Source organism: Mytilus trossulus, chromosome 4, assembly GCF_036588685.1.
Source record: "Mytilus trossulus isolate FHL-02 chromosome 4, PNRI_Mtr1.1.1.hap1, whole genome shotgun sequence".
Lineage (NCBI taxonomy): Eukaryota > Metazoa > Mollusca > Bivalvia > Mytilida > Mytilidae > Mytilus > Mytilus trossulus.
In genome coordinates this window covers 40,939,059-40,962,628 of record NC_086376.1, presented here as the reverse complement: position 1 = coordinate 40,962,628, position 23,570 = coordinate 40,939,059, and the positions used below count along the sequence as shown (strand labels likewise).

The following is a 23,570-nucleotide window of genomic DNA, read 5'->3' as shown; positions in this document are numbered from 1 at the left end:
TGTATGAAAAATTTGATTAACAGTTTGAAAGTAAATTTATTATAGCTTTAATAATCCAATCAAATTGTGTAAGATTCAATTTAACTGGTCCTTCGTCATAATAAGTAATAGGGCATGTAAGGACGGGGGCATATTCTATTTTATTATCGTGTCACATATTGCTTGGCAGTTGGCATACATATTATACAATGATATTAAAACTAATACAACCACAGGCACTTGATTCTGTCTTTTTGCACAGTTTACTATCCACAGCCATATGAAAGGTTGATTTACATGGATTAATTTTTCATATGGGTGTGGATCATGTGGATTGTAAATCTCACATTGACAGAAATAAGTAAATATTACAATAAAAACCCAGCAATATCTATTTGGCTTAACATTGCACAAAAAAAGGATATAAATATTATTAGAAATTCAACAACACTTTATTTATTTTTTTATTTTTCAGATTAAGTAATTTAAACTATGTGATAGTACTTTCAAAATGAATAAAATAAAAGATAAAATAAAATAAAATAAATAAAAAATATTATATTCTCTACAGAATGGAGTGGGTGAAAATTGAGTGTTCTTCAATTGTTTTTTTTCTCACAAAATTATCGATTTACATTTTAAATACAGCATATATTCATACCGGTCTACTCGACTTATACAGTAATCAATTTGAAAATAAAGAAAAAACTGAAATTTTCCCCAAAAGAAAAACAAATTGTCGTACCTAAATATAACTAAAAGTGGTCGTCACATCATAATCTTCTTGTGTTTTAACTCGTTCTCGGCATTAAAGTTAAAAATTCATATAAATGTGTACAAAAAATTCTTACCCAGTGTGCAGCCATTTGTGTTGTCAATAAGGAAGCTACCATTTGAAGATTAGGGGCAAGTAAGAAATTTAAAAACAAGACAAGACATAATTTTGGGTCATAAAAAGGCAATAAGATGATTTTTGTAATAAAGAAATCAGGACGAAAAAAAAATTAATAAAATGACATGACAGAGATTAAAAATAGAAAAATGCAGAACATTTATTTTTATCCTAGCCCCTCCCCCCCCCTAAATATCAAATGGTACCTCCTTAAAAAAATGACTGACCTAATTTTAATCCACAAAACGGAAATATTTTAAAATCGTGTTGAAAAACAGTCTGCTAGATAATTTCATTTTTTTCTTTTTTTTTAATCAAATATTTTGGTTCCCAGGAGGCCGATTTTTTGGAACAAAGTTATAGGTACGAGCAAGAATATTCCTTAGATCCAGATTCCAATCTATTGAGACTTTTAATGTGCCCATTTCAAAGGGAGATTATAATTTATTTACATTGCACAATATTTCGGTGCTAAGAATCATCTATAACTTAGGAGGATGTCCTTATCCACAAGAAAGCAGAAATTCGTCGAAGATGCTAATGCAGCTAAAGAGCTTTGCAATACAAACTCTCTGCCCTTTGGAGGTATTTCCATGACATTCTCAGATGAAAATTATGAAAGCTTTTCCACAAAGTCGTTTACCAGTTACTTTCGTTTTAATTACATTGTTTGTATTTTCTACAGGTTTAACGCAACGCGAAACATGGAGAGTAGCTCCTTGTTTGAGTAACTGTGTGATGAAAAAAAATATTTTGCCCTGAAAATGACATTTTAAAGGATAATAAAAAAAAAAACTAAACCACTTTCACAAGATTCTCAAACTAAAATCTCAGTGGCTAGTTTAGCAAGTCAGATTTATAGTTTTATTGTGAATGATGGTCTGTATCTTTAAATCAGTTTCACTCACCGTTTACCATATCAAAACATTTAAAATTATCTCATATTTGTGAAATTAAAGCATTAAAATAAACAACACACACATATGAAATGAAGCAAATTGATATCAACGTTAACCCAGAAGGAATATTATTGAAAAACCTAAACCCATCAAAAGCAATAGACCACTTTCGAGTTCATCCATCACCGGCAAAAACTCGTCAATTATGCACGCCTTTATGACGTCATTTACCAGATAGAGGGGGTCGCCTGTATCCCTGCACTATTTACGTTCATCAAGCGTTTTAGTGATCGTCTTTGTGCAGGATAAACTAGAAATAATGGTTGCTCTGTAGGTACTTACTGACAATTCCCTAATGACAGCAGTGTTTATTGTTAATTTTGAGAATTCAATTTGCCGAATAATTCGTACAATATAGAATTATTGTTTTCCAACCACTCGCTCGACATTGGAAAGGAAGTGACGACGCCCCTAAACGCACAAATGACGGTGATAAAGGCGCGTATAATGGACGAGTTTTTTACGGTGACGGATGAACTCGAAAGTGGTCTATTGGTCCAGACAAAGTATCACCTCATTTTCTTGAAGAAGTACATCATGAAATTTCACTTATGATATCTGACTTGTTCAAATCATCAGTAGATACATGCATAGTACCAAATGACTTGAGAGAGGCCATGGTTAGAGCAGTCTTCAAAAAAGGAGCAAAATCTAAGCCTGAAAATTATAGGCCTATCTCCCTCAGCTGTATTCATACTTTTTCTTAGCAAATCATAAGAACACATAATTGTATTCATCTGTAATGAAACAGTTAGATAATCATGACTTACTTTGCCCGTTACAACATGGGTTCAGATCAAAAGTTACCTGTGAAACACAACTATTAACATTGACACAAGAAATAGAATCCGGGTCTGTCCGCCCTGATTCTCGTTTGTTCTAGTTTCTGTTTGCCCTAATACCTGTTTGCCCCAAGTCTGTTCACCCTGATTTTATTTTTTAGTATAGTGTTGCGTTGTGTGTATATAATTGAATGTGTTGAAGACAGTCTACATTTTCGCAGAAAATTTATGATGTTTCATGCTATTAGGAAATAAGTTTCTTGGAATTTCAGCACTACATTGTATTTTTAAATGTAAAACTGAAGACTAAGTTGTTGTCTTGCTGCTACGAGGATAAGTTTCTGTGAATTCAAAGACTACAAAGTATTTGACATAAAACAACTAAAGACTAACATGACTAAATTATTTATATATTTAACTTTATTGAAACATTTAAACAATTTTAAAATATTCAGTAACAGTTATAACAAGATCAATTCCGAACTGTACTTATTTATATATAGCAAACAGGGTAATTTTTGATATTATTAGTGTGCTGTTATAAAAACTGTATAATAATAATAAGAAGAAGCTGGTGTCAAAAGGGAAGTATCTCTTGATAAAATTGATTTATTAGACTCGACTTTATCATATTTATAATGTTATGCTTTGATTATTTTTCAGATTTTTCCATCTCTGAATCCACTATTTCATTTGCTGTTACCTTGGAAACACCTAGATTTGAAAAATGTACAATTTGTGTAACAGATGACTACCCAGGTAAATCATTTAGCATCATTATTAATTGTTTATCAAAAATTTACCAGGGTAAATCATTTAGCATCATTTTAAATGGTTTAATAAAAAATTTACCCAGTTAAATCATTTAGGATCAAGGTTTTATCAAGAATTTACCCAGTTAAATCATTTAGCATCAATTTTAATGGTTTATCAAGAATTTACCCAGTTAAATGTTTTAGAATCATTATAAATGCTTTAATCAAGAATTTCTACAATGTGAAACTCAATTCTTGGTGTGAATTGGACATCAATTATGTTGCGACACATTCCAATTCCTCAGATGACATTAATGTCTACATTAGAATTTCATTTTGAAATTAGGCCATATTAAGTCAACTGTTATTAACTCTCTAATAGCATTCTAGTAAATGTCCGTAATACTACAGGCAAAAATCGTTTCAGATGGCATCATATTCAAGCAAAATATACAAGTAGCATATTGATGCTTAAAGGTAGAACGCTGGAAGTGGCTCATCATTCTCATTGACGGTGAATGTACCAGTAGTTCAAATGTTTCATTTCTTTCCAACCTCTTTAACATCAAAGTAAACAGTAGAACTTATGAATGACTAGAAACATCATTTTTGATCTAAATCACGAGTCAGAAAAAGTGTACATCTTGAATTCCTACAAAAATAAAGGCTCAATTCAAAAATTCCGGAAAAGGTCCATCCACCCCTCAACGAAAAGGAAATGACCGAAATTACACATTGTTTTTAACATTGAGAAGATGACTTTTTATACAATTTGTTCACTAATATTAAAACATTGTACTCATATTTCAGAAAATACCTTTATTTGTAAATTTGGAGAGAAAGAGGAGACAGAAATAATAAATAGCACAATACCAATAATTATTGTCAAACTACATAATGGTAAGTACTGTGTATTTATATTTTTATGGATACCTTATTTTGTGGATTGAAAAGCAAAAGTATCTTTATATTAAAAATTATCAGTTACATATCTTCTAAATTACAAAATATTGTTGGTTTATAGGATCATTTTAATACTTTATACAAGTTTTAATTATTATGTAATATTTTTGTTTAAATACTCATTTCCTGTTGTATTTAATTTATTTCTTATGAGTATAAAGTACTTCATGTATGAATGAACTATAACCCAGGAAATTGATCTTCTGTTTAAATTTAGATTTAACCAGCCCTCTTGAGACGATGAGTCAGTCATCATTGTCTGTACCTCCCTCTACACAGAGATCCATCAGTATGGAGTCTTCAGGATCTAGTTATATGGACTGTAAATCTACTGTGTCCAGTGAATCGGAAGAAGAAGATATGGACTACTATTACAAGGTATATAGATTTATCTGTGCTTTGAATGATACATGTATTCATGCATTCTTCACTCTAAACAGTTTAGCCTTACTTGTTAAACACATATGTTTGATGTTTGAAATTTACCTGTTGAGATTGCCAAGTGGCCTTGTGGTCATTAACATTTGCAATATAATTCTCGTACTCTGTCTAGCAATTCAACCAATGAAAACACTGTAGTTGGTGTTTTGAGTACGCATTTTGTACTTTGAGAACTAAGTAAAGTTTTATGACTGAAAGACCAGAGATACTATCAGTAGAACATAGATATTTGGTACACATTTACATCAAAATTCTTGAATCAATTTAGTTTAATTTTACACATATTTACCCTGTCCACTTATTATTAACTTTAATAACTCCCAGTCTTCATTTATTATTTGTTATATGAACCTCTTATATATATGGTGTACCTTAATTGTTATTCACCTAATATATATATTGAACAAGTTTATTTATTCCATGAAATTTTTATTGGATTTTTCTCAGAAACTCCATATTCAGCCTTTCTTTATTTTAGAAAAAATTGCTTCATAAGAGCATCACTGTATGATGTGTTTTAACATTCATAACTGAGCATCTTCCCGCTTACCAAATATATAAAGAGCAATTGTTCACAGTTCAAATTATTTTTACTGATAACTTTTAGATTGTCAAATTTTGCCAATATTTCAATTTCAGATATATGAGTAAACTTTAAAAAAAAAAGTAAACATTTCCCCTGATACATGATTAGATACATTTTGTCATTTTAAGCAAGTGATAGCAAGAGTAAAGTTAAAGACGAGAAAAAAGTCACAGAGAACTTCCAGGATAACACCCATGACCTCTTTGAGAATGTTAAAGTTTTTAATAACATCTGCAACAAAAGACTTGGAGGCAAGATATAATGATCCTTTATTCCAGACGTTAGATTATTTTATAATACATGACAGTTCACCATTATGTAGCATTTCATCTAGATTTAGACCAAAGTATTTTTGTTACAGGAAGAAGGTTGTGTTGGTCAGAAAATTTGTCCTGTGTTGGAAAAAGATATGGAAAAATTAGTAGAACTGTATGGAGAAGCAGCTATATCATACAGGTAATTAAACTGATAGACTAAAAATCACTTTTGTTGAAGTTAAAGTTATTTGAAAATTTGTCAAAGAAACCTTTAATTGCACAGTATTGTGCAATAGATTTGTAAGATCTTTGAACACATTTATTTTGTGTCAAAAACCTATATTATGTCAAAAATTTGATCACAATGCAAATTTAGACAGTATTAAACCTGAATATTGTGACCAAATTTGCCCCAACAGTTCAGGGTTCGACCACTGCGGTCGTATCAAGCTGAACTCACAGTGATTTTCCAACCCTCTTATTTGGGTCCAAATATGGGCCCCTGCCTCAATGAGAAATATGCTCTTTTTTTCATATTTTCAGCTCTAAAAGTCCCAATTGTATATAGACATCATTGTAAGGTTTTGTTGGTGTCGTAATGGGATATTTTGCTTGAAAATCTCTTGAAACTGTTCACAATTTATGTGTTTATAACTTATTCCTTCTCCGAATGCAGAATTTTGCACTTAATTTTTCAAAGTTTGGTGGGGACCAAGTTGCACGCTGCTGGTGTGAACTAATATATTTTTTCCGGAAATCTAACATTTCACGAACATTTATTCCATGGGTCCTGGGCCCCTTCCCTTAAACACTAGGATATCACTGGCTCAGCAAACCATCTTAGGGCTATTCCATTTAAACATAGATCAACCCCCAGGAAGGCATTTTGAAACCACTTCTAGTGGTGGGTGCCCTTTTCAAAGTTTTGATGAGGACAATCCTTCAAAATTTGTAAAAATGCTTCTCTGGGTGGCTGCCCTATTGTCATAGTGCCTTCCTGGGGGTTGATGTATGTTTAAATGGAATAGCCCTTATTTATATTTAGTGAACCTCAGGTTTATTTTTTTTGATTTGCCAAATATTGAATTGTCTCCATTTATATATTTTATATATTTCCAGATTACTAGATGCCATAGATGAGATAGATATACAGATTAATCTACCACTTAGTTCTATTATTGATGTAAGTAACATTTTATAATGATTCATTTATTCTGATAATTACATCATTTAAACTGGTTGTAACAAGTGGGAAATTTTTTGATAAAGTCTGCATCAAAAGCCTTTGAAGCAAGATATAGTGATTCTTTATTCCATACAACTCTATGACAGAAACTTAGTTTTAAGCAAAAGACATTATTAAATGCAAAATTTTTATAAAATATTTTTCAGTATTTATTTATTTTACCATGATAACATTCACATATTTTATATTTTTTGCAGGCCCCTGTAGCAGAAGCCTGGAAATTAAATAAGGAAGAACCTCTAAGTATTTGTCTTCATCTGTCGTATACAAATTATCTTGACATCCCAAGTGAGTTTTATTAAAATATTTTAATAAAAATATAGATCAATAATCTTATATTTCATTAGCCTACAGATGTTTTACTTACATAGGTAGCAGTATAGCCAAGAAAATAAAGTAGCACTTTTTGTTCTGGTCATTTCATCATCATATTTACAACTCTGCTTCCAAAACTGAAGTTTGCACAAATGCTATGTATAACTGAAGTGTTTCTATACTTTTTTTATTGCATTTGTGGCCTTTTTCCTAGTAATCGACAGTATTACTCGATTTATTTCACTTGACTGGGCGGAGTTTAACTGGTTCGCTCATAATAAACCAGGCCATCTATTGATAGGTGTATTAGGATAAACTCATCAATGAAGTGTCCAGTAATTCTTTTGTAAATTCCTTTGATGACACTGATAGGTGATTAGAAATCAGTATTAATTATAACGGCAATCATCCTGATCACACACATCTTCAAATAGATTGTCCTTATGCAAATTAAAACCTAGCTCCGCCCAATCAGTTGAAATAACATTGGTAATACATGTGGCTAGAAATTTTTTAGTTTTATGAAAAGCTGCTGTATAAACAGCACATAGTTTCCATTAAAGACTCATACTTAAAAGTATTACATTTCGATTATGTGTCCAGACTTATAATTATTATTTATTTTGCCAGGTCCACCAAAAGTGGAAGTTTTTCAGACATCTAGAAATGAAAAGAATGGGATTTCAAGTCAGATGAAAAAGTAAGTTCCTGTCTTGTACATACAATGTATATTGAAAAAAATGATTAAAAATAAATTATTTTGATTTTTCACTAGAATATATTAATTATATACGGCAGTTATTTATAACCAATACAAGTTCTTATATCATCTTTATATTACAACAATTTACCTTTAAATGAGATACCTAGAAGCAGATCTAACAAGACTATTCAAAAAGCATTAAATTTTAAGCATGTTACACAAGTTTATGATATCTTATATTAATAGCAATTTTATTCACAGATTTTCATGTTGTATGTTGTAACTTACAAATGAATATCTTTCTAGGGTAATGGAGACTTTTGTATTTCATCAATGGCCTAAAAATAGCAACAGGATGATAGATGAATATCATAAGCGACATGAAATTGTTTATAACCAAGTAAGGTATGTATAAGAAAAATATAAAGGCAACATTTCCTTAAAAGATTGATAAATATAACTTATACTAAAACTTCCAACATCATGGTCAAAACATGAAGAAACAAACACATGAAAATATATTTACCTGTATTTATAATGACAAAAAAGAACAGATGAGTGGTTTTTAGGATAATGCGTGCTCAAAGATTATCAAAATGGTTTTAGACAGTTAAAGTCATAAGAAACCTCAAATCCAAAAAAAAATAATGCATATGTTTTTTATAGCTCAATGGCTAGTGTTCATTGTAAAACTTATGTACATATACTTTTTTCTGAAGAAAGTTCTTTAATTTATTCATATTTTGAAGAAGTTTACTTCATTTGAATTGCTTCCTTCCAGCAAGCAATTCCCCCGACATATTTTCCGTATGCATGGTGACCTCAGTGTGACCCACCTCGTAAAGATCCGGTGACCACAATACGCATGGATGTCCTTAAAATAAACTATTATCTGAATTTACATGTTAAACACGTGCTCAATTTCCATGCGTTTTTGTTTATTTTTCGTCAATTGTTGACAAACAGGTGACAATCGTTAAACTTCGGCTTCAAAACACGAACTTTAATTACCTGCCATATTTTTACAACAACACTGACCGATTGAGAAAAAAAATGAAGATTATACGATATTTACACGAAAAAAATGATAAATTCGAGCACAGAAGACTAAGTTAATGATGTGTGTATGCATTGGTTCAAGAATTTGAAGAACATTATTTTTCACCGGTCACTCGTTTCTTATGACTTTAATGTTCTATATATTTTAATTGAAATTGAAAAAATTAACATCCTAAATTTGGTGTATATGAAGCACTTTTCTGGAATTTTCTTCATCAGGAATGCTCAAAACCAAAAAAAATGAAAGCATAGGATGTGTAAATATTTGAGAATCAATATGACCGAAAGGGACCTAAATAGAATAGCGAAAACCATCTCGTAGTCTATTTATGGACATAAAATTTACATTTTTTTATATTCTGAAATGCATTTTCTATGGCCTGTTTTGAAATGGATCAAAGTTTACATGGATTTATTTCACCTTTTATGAATTGTATATTTGTAACAGTGATGAAGAGGCAGCTTTAATGATAGAGGATAAAGATTTAGCCAGGATTATGGAGATTGGGTTTTCTGCTGAACAAGCTAGAGATGCTCTTATTCTAAGTCGCGGAGATTTTTTAGAAGCTATAAATTATTTATTTGCTAACAAAGATAGGTAAGTTTAGATTTCATACACATCAGTTTGGTTTTATGAGTTTACAGAAATTAGGTGGGACTGGGTATTTTATGTTCTGCCATTGATTGTTTATCTAATACCATTCAAAGTTAAGTTTTGTGTTCTGGTTTGGATAGTTAGCTATGATTGATTGTTTGATTCTCAAGGTTCAGTGGTGAATATATCTCACATGTTCCAGACAAAGTTAACTTTGAAGTTGTGGTCAGTTCAAATTGAAACTTAATACACCTGTGAAATGAAATTTTTAAAATATAGTAGATTCATTTTTTTAAACATTTTTATACGACCGCAAAATTTGAAAAAAAAATCGTCGTATATTGCTATCACGTTGGCGTCGTCGTCGTCTGAATACTTTTAGTTTTCACACTCTAACTTTAGTAAAAGTGAATAGAAATCTATGAAATTTTAACACAAGGTTTATGAGCACAAAAGGAAGGTTGGTATTGATTTTGGGAGTTTTGGTTCCAACATTTTAGGAATTAGGGGCCAAAAAGGGCCCAAAAACGTATTTTCTTGGTTTTCGCACTATAACTTTAGTTTCAGTTAATAGAAATCTATGAAATTTTTACACAAGGTTTATGACCACATAAGAAAGGTTGGGATTGATTTTGGGAGTTTTGGTTTCAACAGTTTAGGAATTAGGGGCCAAAAAAGGGCCCAAATAAGCATTATTCTTGGTTTTCGCTCAATAACTTTAGTTTAAGTAAATAGAAATCAATGAAATTTAAACACAATGTTTATGACCACAAAAGGAAGGTTGGTATTGATTTTGGGAGGTTTGGTCCCAACAGTTTAGGAATTAGGGGCCAAAAAGGGACCCAAATAAGCATTTTTCTTGGTTTTCGCACCATAACGTTAGTATTAGTAAATAGAAATCTATGAAATTTAAACACAAGGTTTATGACCATAAAAAGAAGGTTGGTACAGTACATTCCGGTTATTTGCATAGCCTATTTGTCAGAGGAAATTATGCAATAAAGCGGAGTATGCTTATATCCGAAATGCCAAATTACGGAGTCAAATAACATCGATAGTGCAGATCAGCAAAGAAGAAAGATGAACGTCCATAGTCCACTTACAACATATTGAATGCTTAATTATTCTAATAAAAGTTATTTGTCTAGTGTCATACATTTTATTTCATTGTGTATTCTTTCAATAAAGTTTATAAACACATTTTGTTTTAGTTTATTTATGTACCGACTTTTCCTTTACCTGAGATACGAAAATAAAATTGTTCTAAAAATAGATTTGTTTCTATGACCCGGATGTACAAATTACATTGTTACGCTTTGTTTAAAATAAACTGTTTAACAATACTACACAGTTTATAATCATTGTAAACAATAGTTGTGCAATGAACTGCCTTTGATATTCAGTATTTACCTATTACACAGTGATGTGACACTGTTACTTTAACATCGTTAGTTTCGTTTATGCAAAGGTGATGGGGCCCTGCACGGGTTATTTGCTGGAAACGAGTGTTGAAAGTGAGAAAATATAATAATCAGAAGTTAATTTTCTTTTAAAAAAATATTAAAAAGGAAAGATTGATGTATGAAATTCTTCAACCATATATAAATGCCCTGTAATATTTAACATAAATGTAGATCACCCAAGCTTAATTACGAGATTACACATTGAATAATGATTGATAATTAGAAGGCGTTGATGTTTTAAAAATTCACCCAAAATGTAATCTATGAACAATGTTTGAAATTCAATCAATAATTAACACCTTTTGAGATAGAAGATCATAGAATGGTTGTGTTTTTACAACAATCAGCTGATTGACATTTTTATGACCCTGAGGCTTAAAATAGAATATGGGAAACTTTACCTGTGTACACATCGAGGCCTTTTCTATAATCATATAAACATGAAAGATACTGTTTTAAAACTTTATTTGAATAACACACAAGTAAATGTGAAATAATAATGAAAATTATGATGCATTCAAGAAAAATATACTTACCAAATTGCCGTTTCCGGTTAAAAATCTCGTCAGTTTTAACTGAGCATATCTAGCTGGCGATTATTTTCTATGCAATAAACCGAAATGCCACTTGGAAGGCTATGCATATAACCGGACAATTTAACATTAGGTGAATGGGAAATGGTTTTGTGCAGGAGAAAAGTATGCAATTAACCAAATTATGCTATTAAGCGGTATGCAATTAAGTGGAATCGACTGTATTGATTTTGGGAGTTTTGGTCCCAACAGTTTAGGAATAAGGGGCCCAAAGGGTCCAAAACTAAACTTTGTTTGATTTCATCAAAATTGAATAATTGCGGTTCTTTGATATGCCGAATCTAACTGTGTATGTAGATTCTTAACGTTTGGTCCCGTTTTCAAATTGGTCTACATTAAGGTCCAAAGGGTCCAAAATTAAACTTAGTTTGATTTTGGCAAAAAATGATTCGGTTGGGTTCTTTGATATGCTGAATCTAAAAATGTACTTAGATTCTTGATTATTGGCCCAGTTTTCAAGTTGGTCCAAATCAGGGTCCAAAATTAAACTTTGTTTTATTTCATCAAAAATTTAATAAATGGGGTTCTTTGATATGCCAAATCTAACTGTGTATGTAGATTCTTCATTTTTGGTCCTGTTTTCATATTGGTCTACATTAAAGTCCAAAGGGTCCAAAATTAAACTTAGTTTGATTTTAACAAAAATTGAAATCTTGGGGTTCTTTGATATGCTGAATCCAAACATGTACTTAGATTTTTGATTATGGGCCCAGTTTTCAAGTTGGTCCAAATCAGGATCTAAAAATATTATTTTAAGTATTGTGCAATAGCAAGTCTTGTCAATTGCACAGTATTGCGCAATGTCAAGAAATATCTAATTGCACAATATTGTGAAATAGCAAATTTTTTTTAATTAGAGTTATCTTTCTTTGTCCAGAATATATATATATATAGTAAGCAAGAAATATCTAATTGCACAATATTGTGCAATAGCAAGATTTTTTTTTAATTGGAGTTATCTTTCTTTGTCCAGAATCAACTTAAATCTTTGTTATATACAATATACAATGTATATTTCATTTTTTACTACCAACTGATAAATTAAAATAATCTTTACCATTCAGTGATAACAAGCAGTTTTTTTTACATCCTTATATTTTATGATGTATTTAAATGAGTAGTTATTGTTGCAAACTCCATTAGAAATTTTAATTGAGATTAGTTTTGGAATAAGGGAAAGGGGGATGTGATTAAAAAAATTGGGTTCAATTTTTCTCATTTGAAATTTCATAAATAAAAAGAAAATTTCTTCAAACATTTTTTTGAGTGGATTAATATTCAACAGCATAGTGAATTGCTCTAAGAGAAAACAAAATTTTAAAGTTCATTAGAACACATTCATTCTGTGTCAGAAACCTATGCTGTGTCAACTATTTAATCACAATCCAAATTTAGAGCTGAATCCAGCTTGAATGTTGTGTCCATACTTGGCCCAACCGTTCAGGGTTCAACCTCTGCGGTCGTATAAAGCTACGCCCTGCGGAGCATCTGGTTGAAGTATATGATGAAGAATGTTAGAAAATAAATTTGATAGAAAGGTGATGTGTATGATTTATGTATACTTAAATTAAGATCAATTTTTGTTTATCTATAGTTTACAGACAGAGACATCATTAACAAAGAAAGAAGATAAGAAAGTGAAAGAATTAAAAACAACAGAAAGACAAAGTTCTGTGCCACATGAAAATAGGAAGAAGAAAAATATATTTAGACAAATAAGTCATGGCAGTGCTGCTTCTAGAAAATCACATGAACTTTCAGAGACAGCTGATTTACATTTAAAACCTTCATCCACCTGGTTTGGTAAAAATTCTAAAAGAATTCCTGAACCTGAGTTTGGCTTTCTAGTCCAGGTATGATTTATTATAGATTATATGATTCCTAGCCTAATTTATTATCTGATCACTTAGAAGATGAGGTTGTATTCACAAATTTAACAAGCAACTCTGATAGAAATGAGAAGGATATCAATCCATGGCAGAAAATAAGAACATACACAGCTAAAGACACAAAAAACAAATCAGTAGAATTTTCATTGCTGTTCTTCATCTTAAAGTCCCATTGAGGTCTTCTGTTAAACCGGAATTTCTTGTAAAAATGGAGACCCATTCATTCTTTTAAAAAAAAAAAATATTTAAGATTATTATAAAACAAGGTGTAATATCAGCATTAATATCTGAAGTTATTATGAATTTATCATATATACTGTAAATTTAGAAATTATTGTGTGCTTTTATTATAGCGATTTTGTCATTTTAGACTTAAATGCGATTTTAATTTTTACTATTTCAAGAAAAATCCTGTTAAAAATCATATTAAATATTTCAAAATGCGAGTTTAAATCATTGCGTACACAACTCAGTCGCATTTTTCACTATAATAAAAACCTCGCATTAATTTCTTAATTTACAATAATATCTTATCAGATGTTCTCAAAAATTTCTTTTTCTCAAATATCAGCATTTATTTTTTTGAACTATGTCTGACAATTCTGCTTCAGGCTTGAAACTTCTTGCATTGAATGAAAAACAGATGTCATGAAGGATATTTCAGTGTGACAAACTGAGGTTATGAACATTTAATATGTAAATAAAAAGATTTGTTAATTTGTTACTGAAATTGAATGACTGGTATGATGTCTATTTATGCTAACATTGATTATCTTTTATCTATTTATAGATATTTCAGTATTCTAGACAGAGTTTGCCAACTTTAAATGAGATCTCTATTGTCTATTTATAGATTTTTCAGTATTCCCGACAGAGATTACCAACTTTAATGAGATCTCTATTGTCTATTTATAGATTTTTCAGTATTCCCGACAGAGATTACCAACTTTAATGAGATCTGTATTGTCTATTTATAGATTTTTCAGTATTCCCGACAGAGATTACCAACTTAAATGAGGTCTGTATTGTCTATTTATAGATTTTTCAGTATTCTAGACAGAGATTACCAACTTTAAATGAGATCTGTATTATCTATTTATAGATTTTTCAGTATTCTAGACAGAGATTACCAACTTTAAATGAGATCTCTATTGTCTATTTATAGATTTTTCAGTATTCCCGACAGAGATTACCAACTTTAAATGAGTATTGTGTTGTATGTGATGAACCACATGTCTTTCAAAATGGAGCTATGCTTAAGGTTGGTAACATTAATATAGGAAGATGTGGTATGAGTGCCAACGAGACAACTCTCCATCCATGTAACAATTATAAAAGTAAAACATTATAGGTCAAGGTACAGCCTTCAACTTGGAACCTTGGGTCACAAGTAACAGCAAGCTATAAAGGGCCCCAAAAATAAATATTGAAAACCTTTCAAATAGGAAAACCAACTGTCTAATCTATATAAAAACAATCAATCATTTATGTATTTTTCCTTTAGTATAATGAAACATGATACCATGAGAACTATGCAATACATTTTATTTTTGAATGCTCTAAATACTTAAAATGGTAACATTTAGATATACTATTAACCAAGTGAAGGCACTTTGAAAATGGGGTAAACATTTATAGAGGTTATTTAGATTTTCAAGAAATATAAAGTTCTTTTTTATACTTCAAGATGCTAAAGTTTTGTTATATGTTCTACCCATTTATAAAAATCATAAATATATACAATACAACACAATACAAATATGTTTATTATGTGACATTGTGTATGACAAAATATGTACAATATTAATATATGAAATATTTAAATTAAACTACACCTGGCCCTATGAACCTATAAGTCACTTTAAATAGACACTATATTTATAATTCAGATTTTATATCTATATTATGTTCAATTTTAGCCAGCAGTATGCTCCAGAGAGTTATGTATATTTGCCTTCCAAACGTTAGGTGTTATGAGTGATGCTGCTGAAGATATCGCTACTGGTGCTGAGGTACATACTATTCTCTTTAGGGAATCTGAAAATTGTTTCACAAACAAAAGAAAACTTTTAAGAGAATGAGAGAAAATAAATTGGTTTGTCATGATCATTTTAGTCTTACTTCAGATCAACTTTAGTTATAAAAAAGAGACAAAATATATGAATGGGACATTAAAAACTCATTGGCAGAAGAGAAATTGACAAGGACATTGCAAAAAACAAAAACAATGAAAAAATGCAAACAGATCCACAAAACACCATATAAAAGAAGACCGATTCAGCAATACAAAACCAAACAAAAACTGTGGTTGAATCAGGTGCTCCAGAATGGTTAGCAGTTCCTGTGTAAGGTTGTAACTGATGCTTAAAAAATATCATCGTAGTTGGATATTATATTTCTACAAATGGAAAAAAGCAAATTTAAAATATAAAAATTACTCGGATATAAACTAAGATGTAACATCAGGGTCACTTTTTACCAAAATAGGTAATTTTGTAAAATTTTAATGAAGATGTCACTGAGTCTTGTCTTAAAGAAGAAAATATCTATATTTTTTTTCGTGTTAGTGATCAATTTTGCCATTTAAAAGACATAATGTGATCAAAGTTTGTTTTTTATCAAATGAAGATATCAGTTTTTCTGACTATGCTTAAGTAGTCACTAAACACACACACACACATATAGAAAAGGATGTTTTATTCAAAATGCATACTTCAGATTGTTTCTAACTAGTTATTGTTATTTTGTTTCTTTTTTAATTGTAGGTAGTAGATTTATTATTAACCATGACAAAGGCTGCAAGTAAACATAATAGACGTAACATAATATTTGACCCCTATCCAACAGTTGTAGATCCAAGTGACCCTAATGAATTAGCTTTAAATCCTAAAGTAAGTTAAAGCTGCATTAAAAATATTGAAATTATTGATATTTTAAATCTTTACTTGAACCAGAAATGCTTTCAAATTAAGGAAAAACACTTCTTTATTTTCACAAAAAAAGTTGGTTTTGGCAGAGTCTGAATTTTGTGATTTCTTTGTTCATACCTGTTCAGTAGGTAAATTTTCAAGTTTGTTGTATCCCTGTTTGTGATCCTTCTGTAATACAGATATAATTTAGGGGAGGGTATATATTTTTATTGCTAAACTAAAAGTACAGATAAATAAATTGATATCTAACCTGTGGAGATCTGTTGAAAAAATAAGAAAATTTTACATTTATACCTGATAGCTCATCAAAGATAACTAGCTTACAATCAGTACTCCCGGAATTCCTGTCATAAAACTTGCGAGTATAGTTATATACTCAGATACAGAAATCAACCAATCAAATTTTGACTATATTTTTATGACTGAGAGCCAAGGCATACATTTCTTCTACATAAGACTCGTCAGTAGCACTAAATTCAAAACAGTTAGAATGCCATATTTAAAACAAAACCAAAGAGTGTCAAAATCCAAAAATTCAGAAAAGTCGTGTCAAATATAACTACTGAAGGCATTATATGCCTGGGAGTAGACAAACTTAAGTGTTTCAATTATTTCAAACTATTTTTTGTTTGTTTTAAGGCTTTATCAGACTTAATGAGATTTTGATTATATTTTGCAGCATAAAGATTATGATGCAGTGGAAAAAATATTGAAGAATGTTATGTCAATGGAACAAATGACAGCATTGACTTCTAGTGATATCAAAAAAACATTAGATTCTAAAAATAAATTATGCTATCCTTTACTTCAATGGTGAGTATAGATCATGAAAATAATTTATGTTATCTTTTCCTCCAGTCATTCCAGTGGTGAGTATATATTTAGAAAAAACAAATTATGTTATCTTTTCCTCCAGTCATTCCAGTGGTGAGTTTGTATTAAGAAAAATAAATTATTTTATCCTTAATAATTTACTTACTTGTAATACGACCGCAAATTTTGAAAAAAAAATTGTCGTATATTGCTATCACGTTGGCGTCGTCGTCGTTGGCGTCCGAATACTTTTAGTTTTCGCACGCTAACTTTAGTAAAAGTGAATAGAAATCTATGAAATTTTAACACAAGGTATATGACCATAAAAGGAAGGTTGGTATTGATTTTGGGAGTTTTGGTCCCAACATTTTAGGAATTAGGGGCCAAAAAGGGCCCAAATAAGCATTTTCTTGGTTTTCGCACTATAACTTTAGTTTAAGTTAATAGAAATCTATGAAATTTTGACACAAGGTTTATGACCACAAAAGAAAGGTTGGGATTGATTTTGGGAGTTTTGGTTTCAACAGTTTAGGAATTAGGGGCCAAAAAAGGGCCCAAATAAGCATTATTCTTGGTTTTCGCACAATAACTTTGGTTTAAGTAAATAGAAATCAATGAAATTTAAACACAATGTTTATGACCACAAAAGGAAGGTTGGTATTGATTTTGGGAGTTTAGGTCCCAACAGTTTAGGAATTAGGGGCCAAAAAGGGACCCAAATAAGCATTTTTCTTGGTTTTCGCACCATAACGTTAGTATAAGTAAATAGAAATCTATGAAATTTAAACACAAGGTAAAAAGGAAGGTTGGTATTGATTTTGGGAGTTTTGGTCCCAACAGTTTAGGAAAAAGGGGCCCAAAGGGTCCAAAATTAAACTTTGTTTGATTTCATCAAAATTGAATAATTGGGGTTCTTTGATATGCCGAATCTAACTGTGTATGTAGATTCTTAACTTTTAGTCATGTTTTCAAATTGGTCTACATTAAGGTCCAAAGGGTCCAAAATTAAACTTAGTTTGATTTTGACAAAAAATGAATCGGTTGGGTTCTTTGATATGTTGAATCTAAAAATGTACTTAGATTCTTGATTATTGGCCCAGTTTTCAAGTTGGTCCAAATCTGGGTCCAAAATTAAACTTTATTTGATTTCATCAAAAATTGAATAAATGGGGTTCGTTGATATGCCAAAGCTAACTGTGTATGTAGATTCTTCATTTTTGGTCCCGTTTTCGATTGGCCTACATTAAGGTCCAAAGGGTCCATAATTAAACTAAGTTTGATTTTTACAAAAATTAAATTCTTGGGCCTCTTTGATATGCTAGCGAATGTACTTAGATTTTTGATTATGGGCGCAGTTTTCAAGTTGGTCCAAATCAGGATCTAAAATTATTATATTAAGTATTGTGCAATAGCAAGTCTTTTCAATTGCACATTATTGTGCAATGGCAAGAAATATCTAATTTCACAATATTGTGAAATAGCAAATTTTTTTTTTTAATTAGAGTTATCTTTCTTTGTCCAGAATAGTAAGCAAGAAATATCTTATTGCAAGAATTTTTTTTAATTGGAGTTATCTTTCTTTGTCCAGAATCAACTTAAATCTTTGTTATATACAATATACAATGTATATTCACTTTTTACTACCAACTGATAAATTTAAACGATCTTTACCATTCAGTGATAACAAGCAGTTTTTTTACATCTTAATATTTTATGATGTATTTAAATGAGTAGTTATTGTTGCAAACTCCATTAGAATATTTTAATTGAGATTAGTTTTGGAATAAGGGAAAGGGGGATGTGATTAAAAAATTGGGTTCAATTTTTCTCATTTGAAATTTCATAAATAAAAAGAAAATTTCTTCAAACATTTTTTTAGAGGATTAATATTCAACAGCATAGTGAATTGCTCTAAGAGAAAACAAAAATTTTAAGTTCATTAGAACACATTCATTCTGTGTCAGAAACCTCTGCTGTGTCAACTATTTAATCACAATCCAAATTTAGAGCTGAATCCAGCTTGAATGTTGTGTCCATACTTGCCCCAACCGTTCAGGGTTCAACCTCTGCGGTCGTATAAAGCTACGCCCTGCGGAGCATCTGGTTTACTATTAAATTGAAATTAAATAACTCAAATCGATATCAAGTGATAATTCTTATGTGGTTTGCATATTAGGGAATACATTGATATGATTGGTAAAGAGTACTTCCAGTTGTTGATTTTGACGTTGGTTATTTTTCTATAGACGATGTTGACCGAAGTACTTTTGGTAACCAATGATGAAGGCGAAAAATAACACTGATGTTACAACATTTATTTTCATTGCATGTTAACCCTTAAATAGAACAATACCCGAAAACAATTGTTTGAATGATAAAAAGAGTTTTTGAAGTTTGCTTTTTTTCAGATAGCAAATTTCAGTAAATAGGTACATATTTTTGCGTTAACCAATAAATATATTCATGCGCCAGCTGGCCAATTCAATGCCATAAATATACAATTTTTGTAGGATAGAGGTAACATGTGTGGAAAAATATATTCGCTATCTCCAATTTAAAAAATTTTAAGGATTAAACGTCTTTTTTAAAGAATTTATTGGTGTACAAACTGGACCAAGTCACTCACAAATATATCATATTTGTTTAAAAAGGGGTTTAATCCTATAATATCCCATTCTGAGTTGTTATGAACCTATGAATCATTATGTTTTTGGAGTTTAGTATGGCTATCATTATGACTGAACTAGTACACATTTTTGTGTAGGGGCCAGCTGAAGCACACCTTTGGATTTGAGATTTTCACACTGTGTTGAAGACCTTTTGTTTTTGCTCTGTGGTTGGGTTGTTGTCTCTTTGCCACATTCCCTATTTCCTTTCATTCACAATTTTGTGTTAAATGTTTTTACCATTACTGATTAGAAAATATTTATAGTATCAGTGCATATATAACATGTATAACATTAACGGGTTAAAAGAGAAAGCAACAAACTTTAATGGCCCTGCCATGCGTGAATCTGAGTATGATAATTGTGCTGGATATTTTTGGACACATGGACCTAAGGAAGTACCAATTTATTTACAAACTAAAGTTAGAGAAAGGAAACCAATTTTGGGTCCTTTGGCCCTACTGATATGAAAAATCAAGTAAAATGGATTTTAAATATGTATTATTTTTTTCAGGATAATTACCAGTAATAGGTCTCATATTGTTAAATTAACCCCAGAAAAGGTAAGACGTATGAATTATACTTGTATTCGAATTTAGCTTCAAGTCATCACTTCCATTATAGAATATTGGTAGTATTTGAGCACATTTAGAACTTCAAGCTTTGTTATATGCAGGGGCGGATGCAGGAATTTTCGAAAGGGGGGGTGCAAAACATATGTCCCGATACAAATGCATTGATCGGCAAAAATAAAGGGGGGGTGCGCACCCCCAGAACCCCCCCTCTGGATCCGCCACTGATATGACAATTAGACATATAGGTACATGTTTAAAATCAATAGCAAATTAAAGAATAAAATCAATGTTTGTTGTGAAAGCTTTTTAGCTCACCTGGCCCGAAGGGCCAAGTGAGCTTATGCCATCACTTGGCGTCTGTCGTTGTAAACTATTTCAAGAATCTTCTCCTCTGAAACTACTGGGCCAAATACTTCCAAACTTCAACTGAATGTTCCTTAGGGTATCTAGTTTATAAATTGTATCCGAGGTTTTGATTTATCAACAAACATGGTCGCCATTGCTAAAAATAGAACATAGGGGTCAAATGCCGTTTTTGGCTTATAACTCAAAAACCAAAGCATTTAGAGCAAATCTGAAATGGGGTAATATTGTTTATCGGGTCAAGATCTATCTGCCCTGAAATTTTCAGATGAATCAGACAACCCGTTGTTGGGTTGCTGCCCCTGAATTGGTAATTTTAAGGAAATTTTCCTGTTTTTGGTTATTATCTTGAATATTATTATAGATAGAGATAAACTGTAAACAGCAATAATGTTCAGCAAAGTAAGATTTACAAATAAGTCAACATGACCGAAATGGTCAGTTGACCCCTTTAGGAGTTATTGCCCTTTATAGTAAATTTTTAACCATTTTTCGTAAATCTTAGTTATCTTTTACAAAAATCTTCTCCTCTGAAACTACTGGGCCAAATACTTCCAAACTTTAACTGAATGTTCCTTAGGGTATCTAGTTTATAAATTGTATCCGAAGTTTTGATCTATCAACAAACATGGTCGCCATTGCTAAAAATAGAACATAGGGGTCAAATGCAGTTTTTGGCTTATAACTCAAAAACCAAAGCATTTAGAGCAAATCTGACATGGGGTAATATTGTTTATCAGGTCAAGATTTATCTGCCCTGAAATTTTCAGATGAATCAGACAACCTGTTGTTGGGTTACTGCCCCTGAATTGATAATCTTAAGGAAATTTTCCTGTTTTTGGTTATTATCTTGAATATTATTATAGATAGAGATACACTGTAAAGTGAGCAATAATGTTCAGCAAAGTAAGATCTACAAATAAGTCTATCTGACCAAAGTTGTCAATTGACCCCTTAAGGAGTTATTGCCCTTTAAAGACTTTTTTCACAATTTGTTCATCATGTTGACTTACTTTAAAATATCTTCTCCTTTGAAACTGCTGTATCAATTTCAGCCAAACTTAGGCTAAATTAGTTTCATAGTATCTAGTATAAATTTTATATTTTATTTCCTTGTATGTCAAGAAACATAGCTTCTATGGCTAAAATAGAACATAGGAGAAAATTTTTTTTTTTTGCTTTTGAAGAAAATAGGTTTATCCAAAAACATTTAAATAAATTGAAAAGCCAAAATAATCATTGATGAGAGATTTAACCAAAAGAATTAGGGTGAGCGATTCAGGCTCTTGAGAGCCTCTTGTTTGATAATGTCAGTTTCTGAATTATAAAAAATAGATGATAAATGTTAAAAAAAAAACTTGTCACCTGAGTCATGTCTTAAAATAGCATGAATAATTTTGCCTAATTTACACAATCCTGCAGGTGTTGTGATTTTGCCAACTATCACTATTTGCGGGGGATTTCCTCATGGAGGCTCCTAATTGAAAATTTGAAATAGCAATTTTATCAACGATATAAACACAACAATCAATTTTACCTTTAAAAGCATGAAGAAGCAAACAAACAACCGTTATATTGTAGAAATATTTTGTTTTCTTATTATTAGAGAATACCATTTATGAAGACACCATTCCAGTATTTGTTACTCAGCAGTCCACCTGCAAAAGAGGCTGCATTTAGAGAAGCTAAAGAAAAATATGGCAGTACTTTTGCTTTTCAGTATGTAGATTATCATTAGTTGTATACTGTAGATTTCTTTTATTCATGGGGTACGCATCTTTATGGAATTTATGGGCATGGGTAGTCCATATATTTTCTATATGCAGACTTTGACGAAAGCATAAAAATACTATTTTTTCTTCTATCAACAAAATTCAGAACACACAAAATCAATAGAATGCACAGTTATTTAGAATTCGGTGAGATATAGCTCAGAGATATAAACAGGTGTCACCTCTGTTCCAAATTTATTATGCCCCACCTACAATAGTAGAGGGGCATTATGTTTTCTGGTTTGCACATCTGTTCGTTTGTCTGTCAGTCTGTCGTTTGTCCAATTGTTCAGCTGTCTCGCTTCAGGTTAAATTTTTTATCAAGTTCGTTTTTGATGAAGTTGAAGTCAAATCAACTTGAAACTCAGTGCACATGTTTCCTATGATATGATCTTTCTAATTTAAAGGCCAAATTAGAGATTTTACCCCATTTTCATTGTCCACTGAACACAGAAAATGATAGTGTGGATCTGTGTAATGGGGACACATTCTTGTTTTAAAACTATTTCAACTGCAAATTCTCCTTTCTTATGGCAAATTTTCAAATGAAAGTAATCCACTTTTGATATTCTATAAAAAAAATTGTAATAATTTTACTTTTAAAGTTTGATGTCTCTTAAAACCATACAATCTGTTTTCTAATAGATAAGAGAAAATTATAATAAGAATTATGGAACTTTTATGAAAGAAAAATGTGAAATTAAAGTGTTTATATGAATACCTTCTGACAAATGTTTAAAAGATTATGTAAAATTTTATGAAGAGCTTGACGTGAAAATCTGAAATCAACACAGAAATCTAAAAACTTACAAATGTGATATTTTTACTACATGGGAGACAACTTTTGTTTAAATGGATAAATGAAAACTGTGAAGAGTTATTTCCCATGCAGTCTGTTTTCAATGCAGTTTTGTAGAATTGAATGAACAAAACATTTATTTTTTTATTAGTGGAATATTTGCTTTATATATAAA

The 23,570-nt window shown here is 30.8% G+C and overlaps 1 protein-coding gene across 2 annotated transcripts in view; it reads left to right on the top strand.

The window, feature by feature from the left end:
• The first annotated feature begins 1,255 nt into the window (after positions 1-1,255).
• LOC134715300 (protein mono-ADP-ribosyltransferase PARP6-like) overlaps positions 1,256-23,570 on the top strand; it is a 42,807-nt gene continuing 20,492 nt past the window's right edge. For both annotated transcript variants that reach the window (XM_063577404.1, XM_063577405.1), the window contains exons 1-17: positions 1,256-1,456; positions 3,276-3,371; positions 4,178-4,267; positions 4,548-4,708; positions 5,719-5,813; positions 6,734-6,797; positions 7,058-7,148; positions 7,806-7,875; positions 8,185-8,283; positions 9,386-9,535; positions 13,183-13,441; positions 14,643-14,738; positions 15,397-15,489; positions 16,243-16,368; positions 17,087-17,220; positions 20,401-20,449; positions 22,431-22,543. In XM_063577404.1, the coding sequence (XP_063433474.1) occupies positions 1,369-1,456; positions 3,276-3,371; positions 4,178-4,267; positions 4,548-4,708; positions 5,719-5,813; positions 6,734-6,797; positions 7,058-7,148; positions 7,806-7,875; positions 8,185-8,283; positions 9,386-9,535; positions 13,183-13,441; positions 14,643-14,738; positions 15,397-15,489; positions 16,243-16,368; positions 17,087-17,220; positions 20,401-20,449; positions 22,431-22,543 (1,874 nt within the window). In that variant the 5' untranslated portion in view covers positions 1,256-1,368. The remainder of the gene's footprint in view (positions 1,457-3,275; positions 3,372-4,177; positions 4,268-4,547; positions 4,709-5,718; positions 5,814-6,733; positions 6,798-7,057; positions 7,149-7,805; positions 7,876-8,184; positions 8,284-9,385; positions 9,536-13,182; positions 13,442-14,642; positions 14,739-15,396; positions 15,490-16,242; positions 16,369-17,086; positions 17,221-20,400; positions 20,450-22,430; positions 22,544-23,570) is intronic.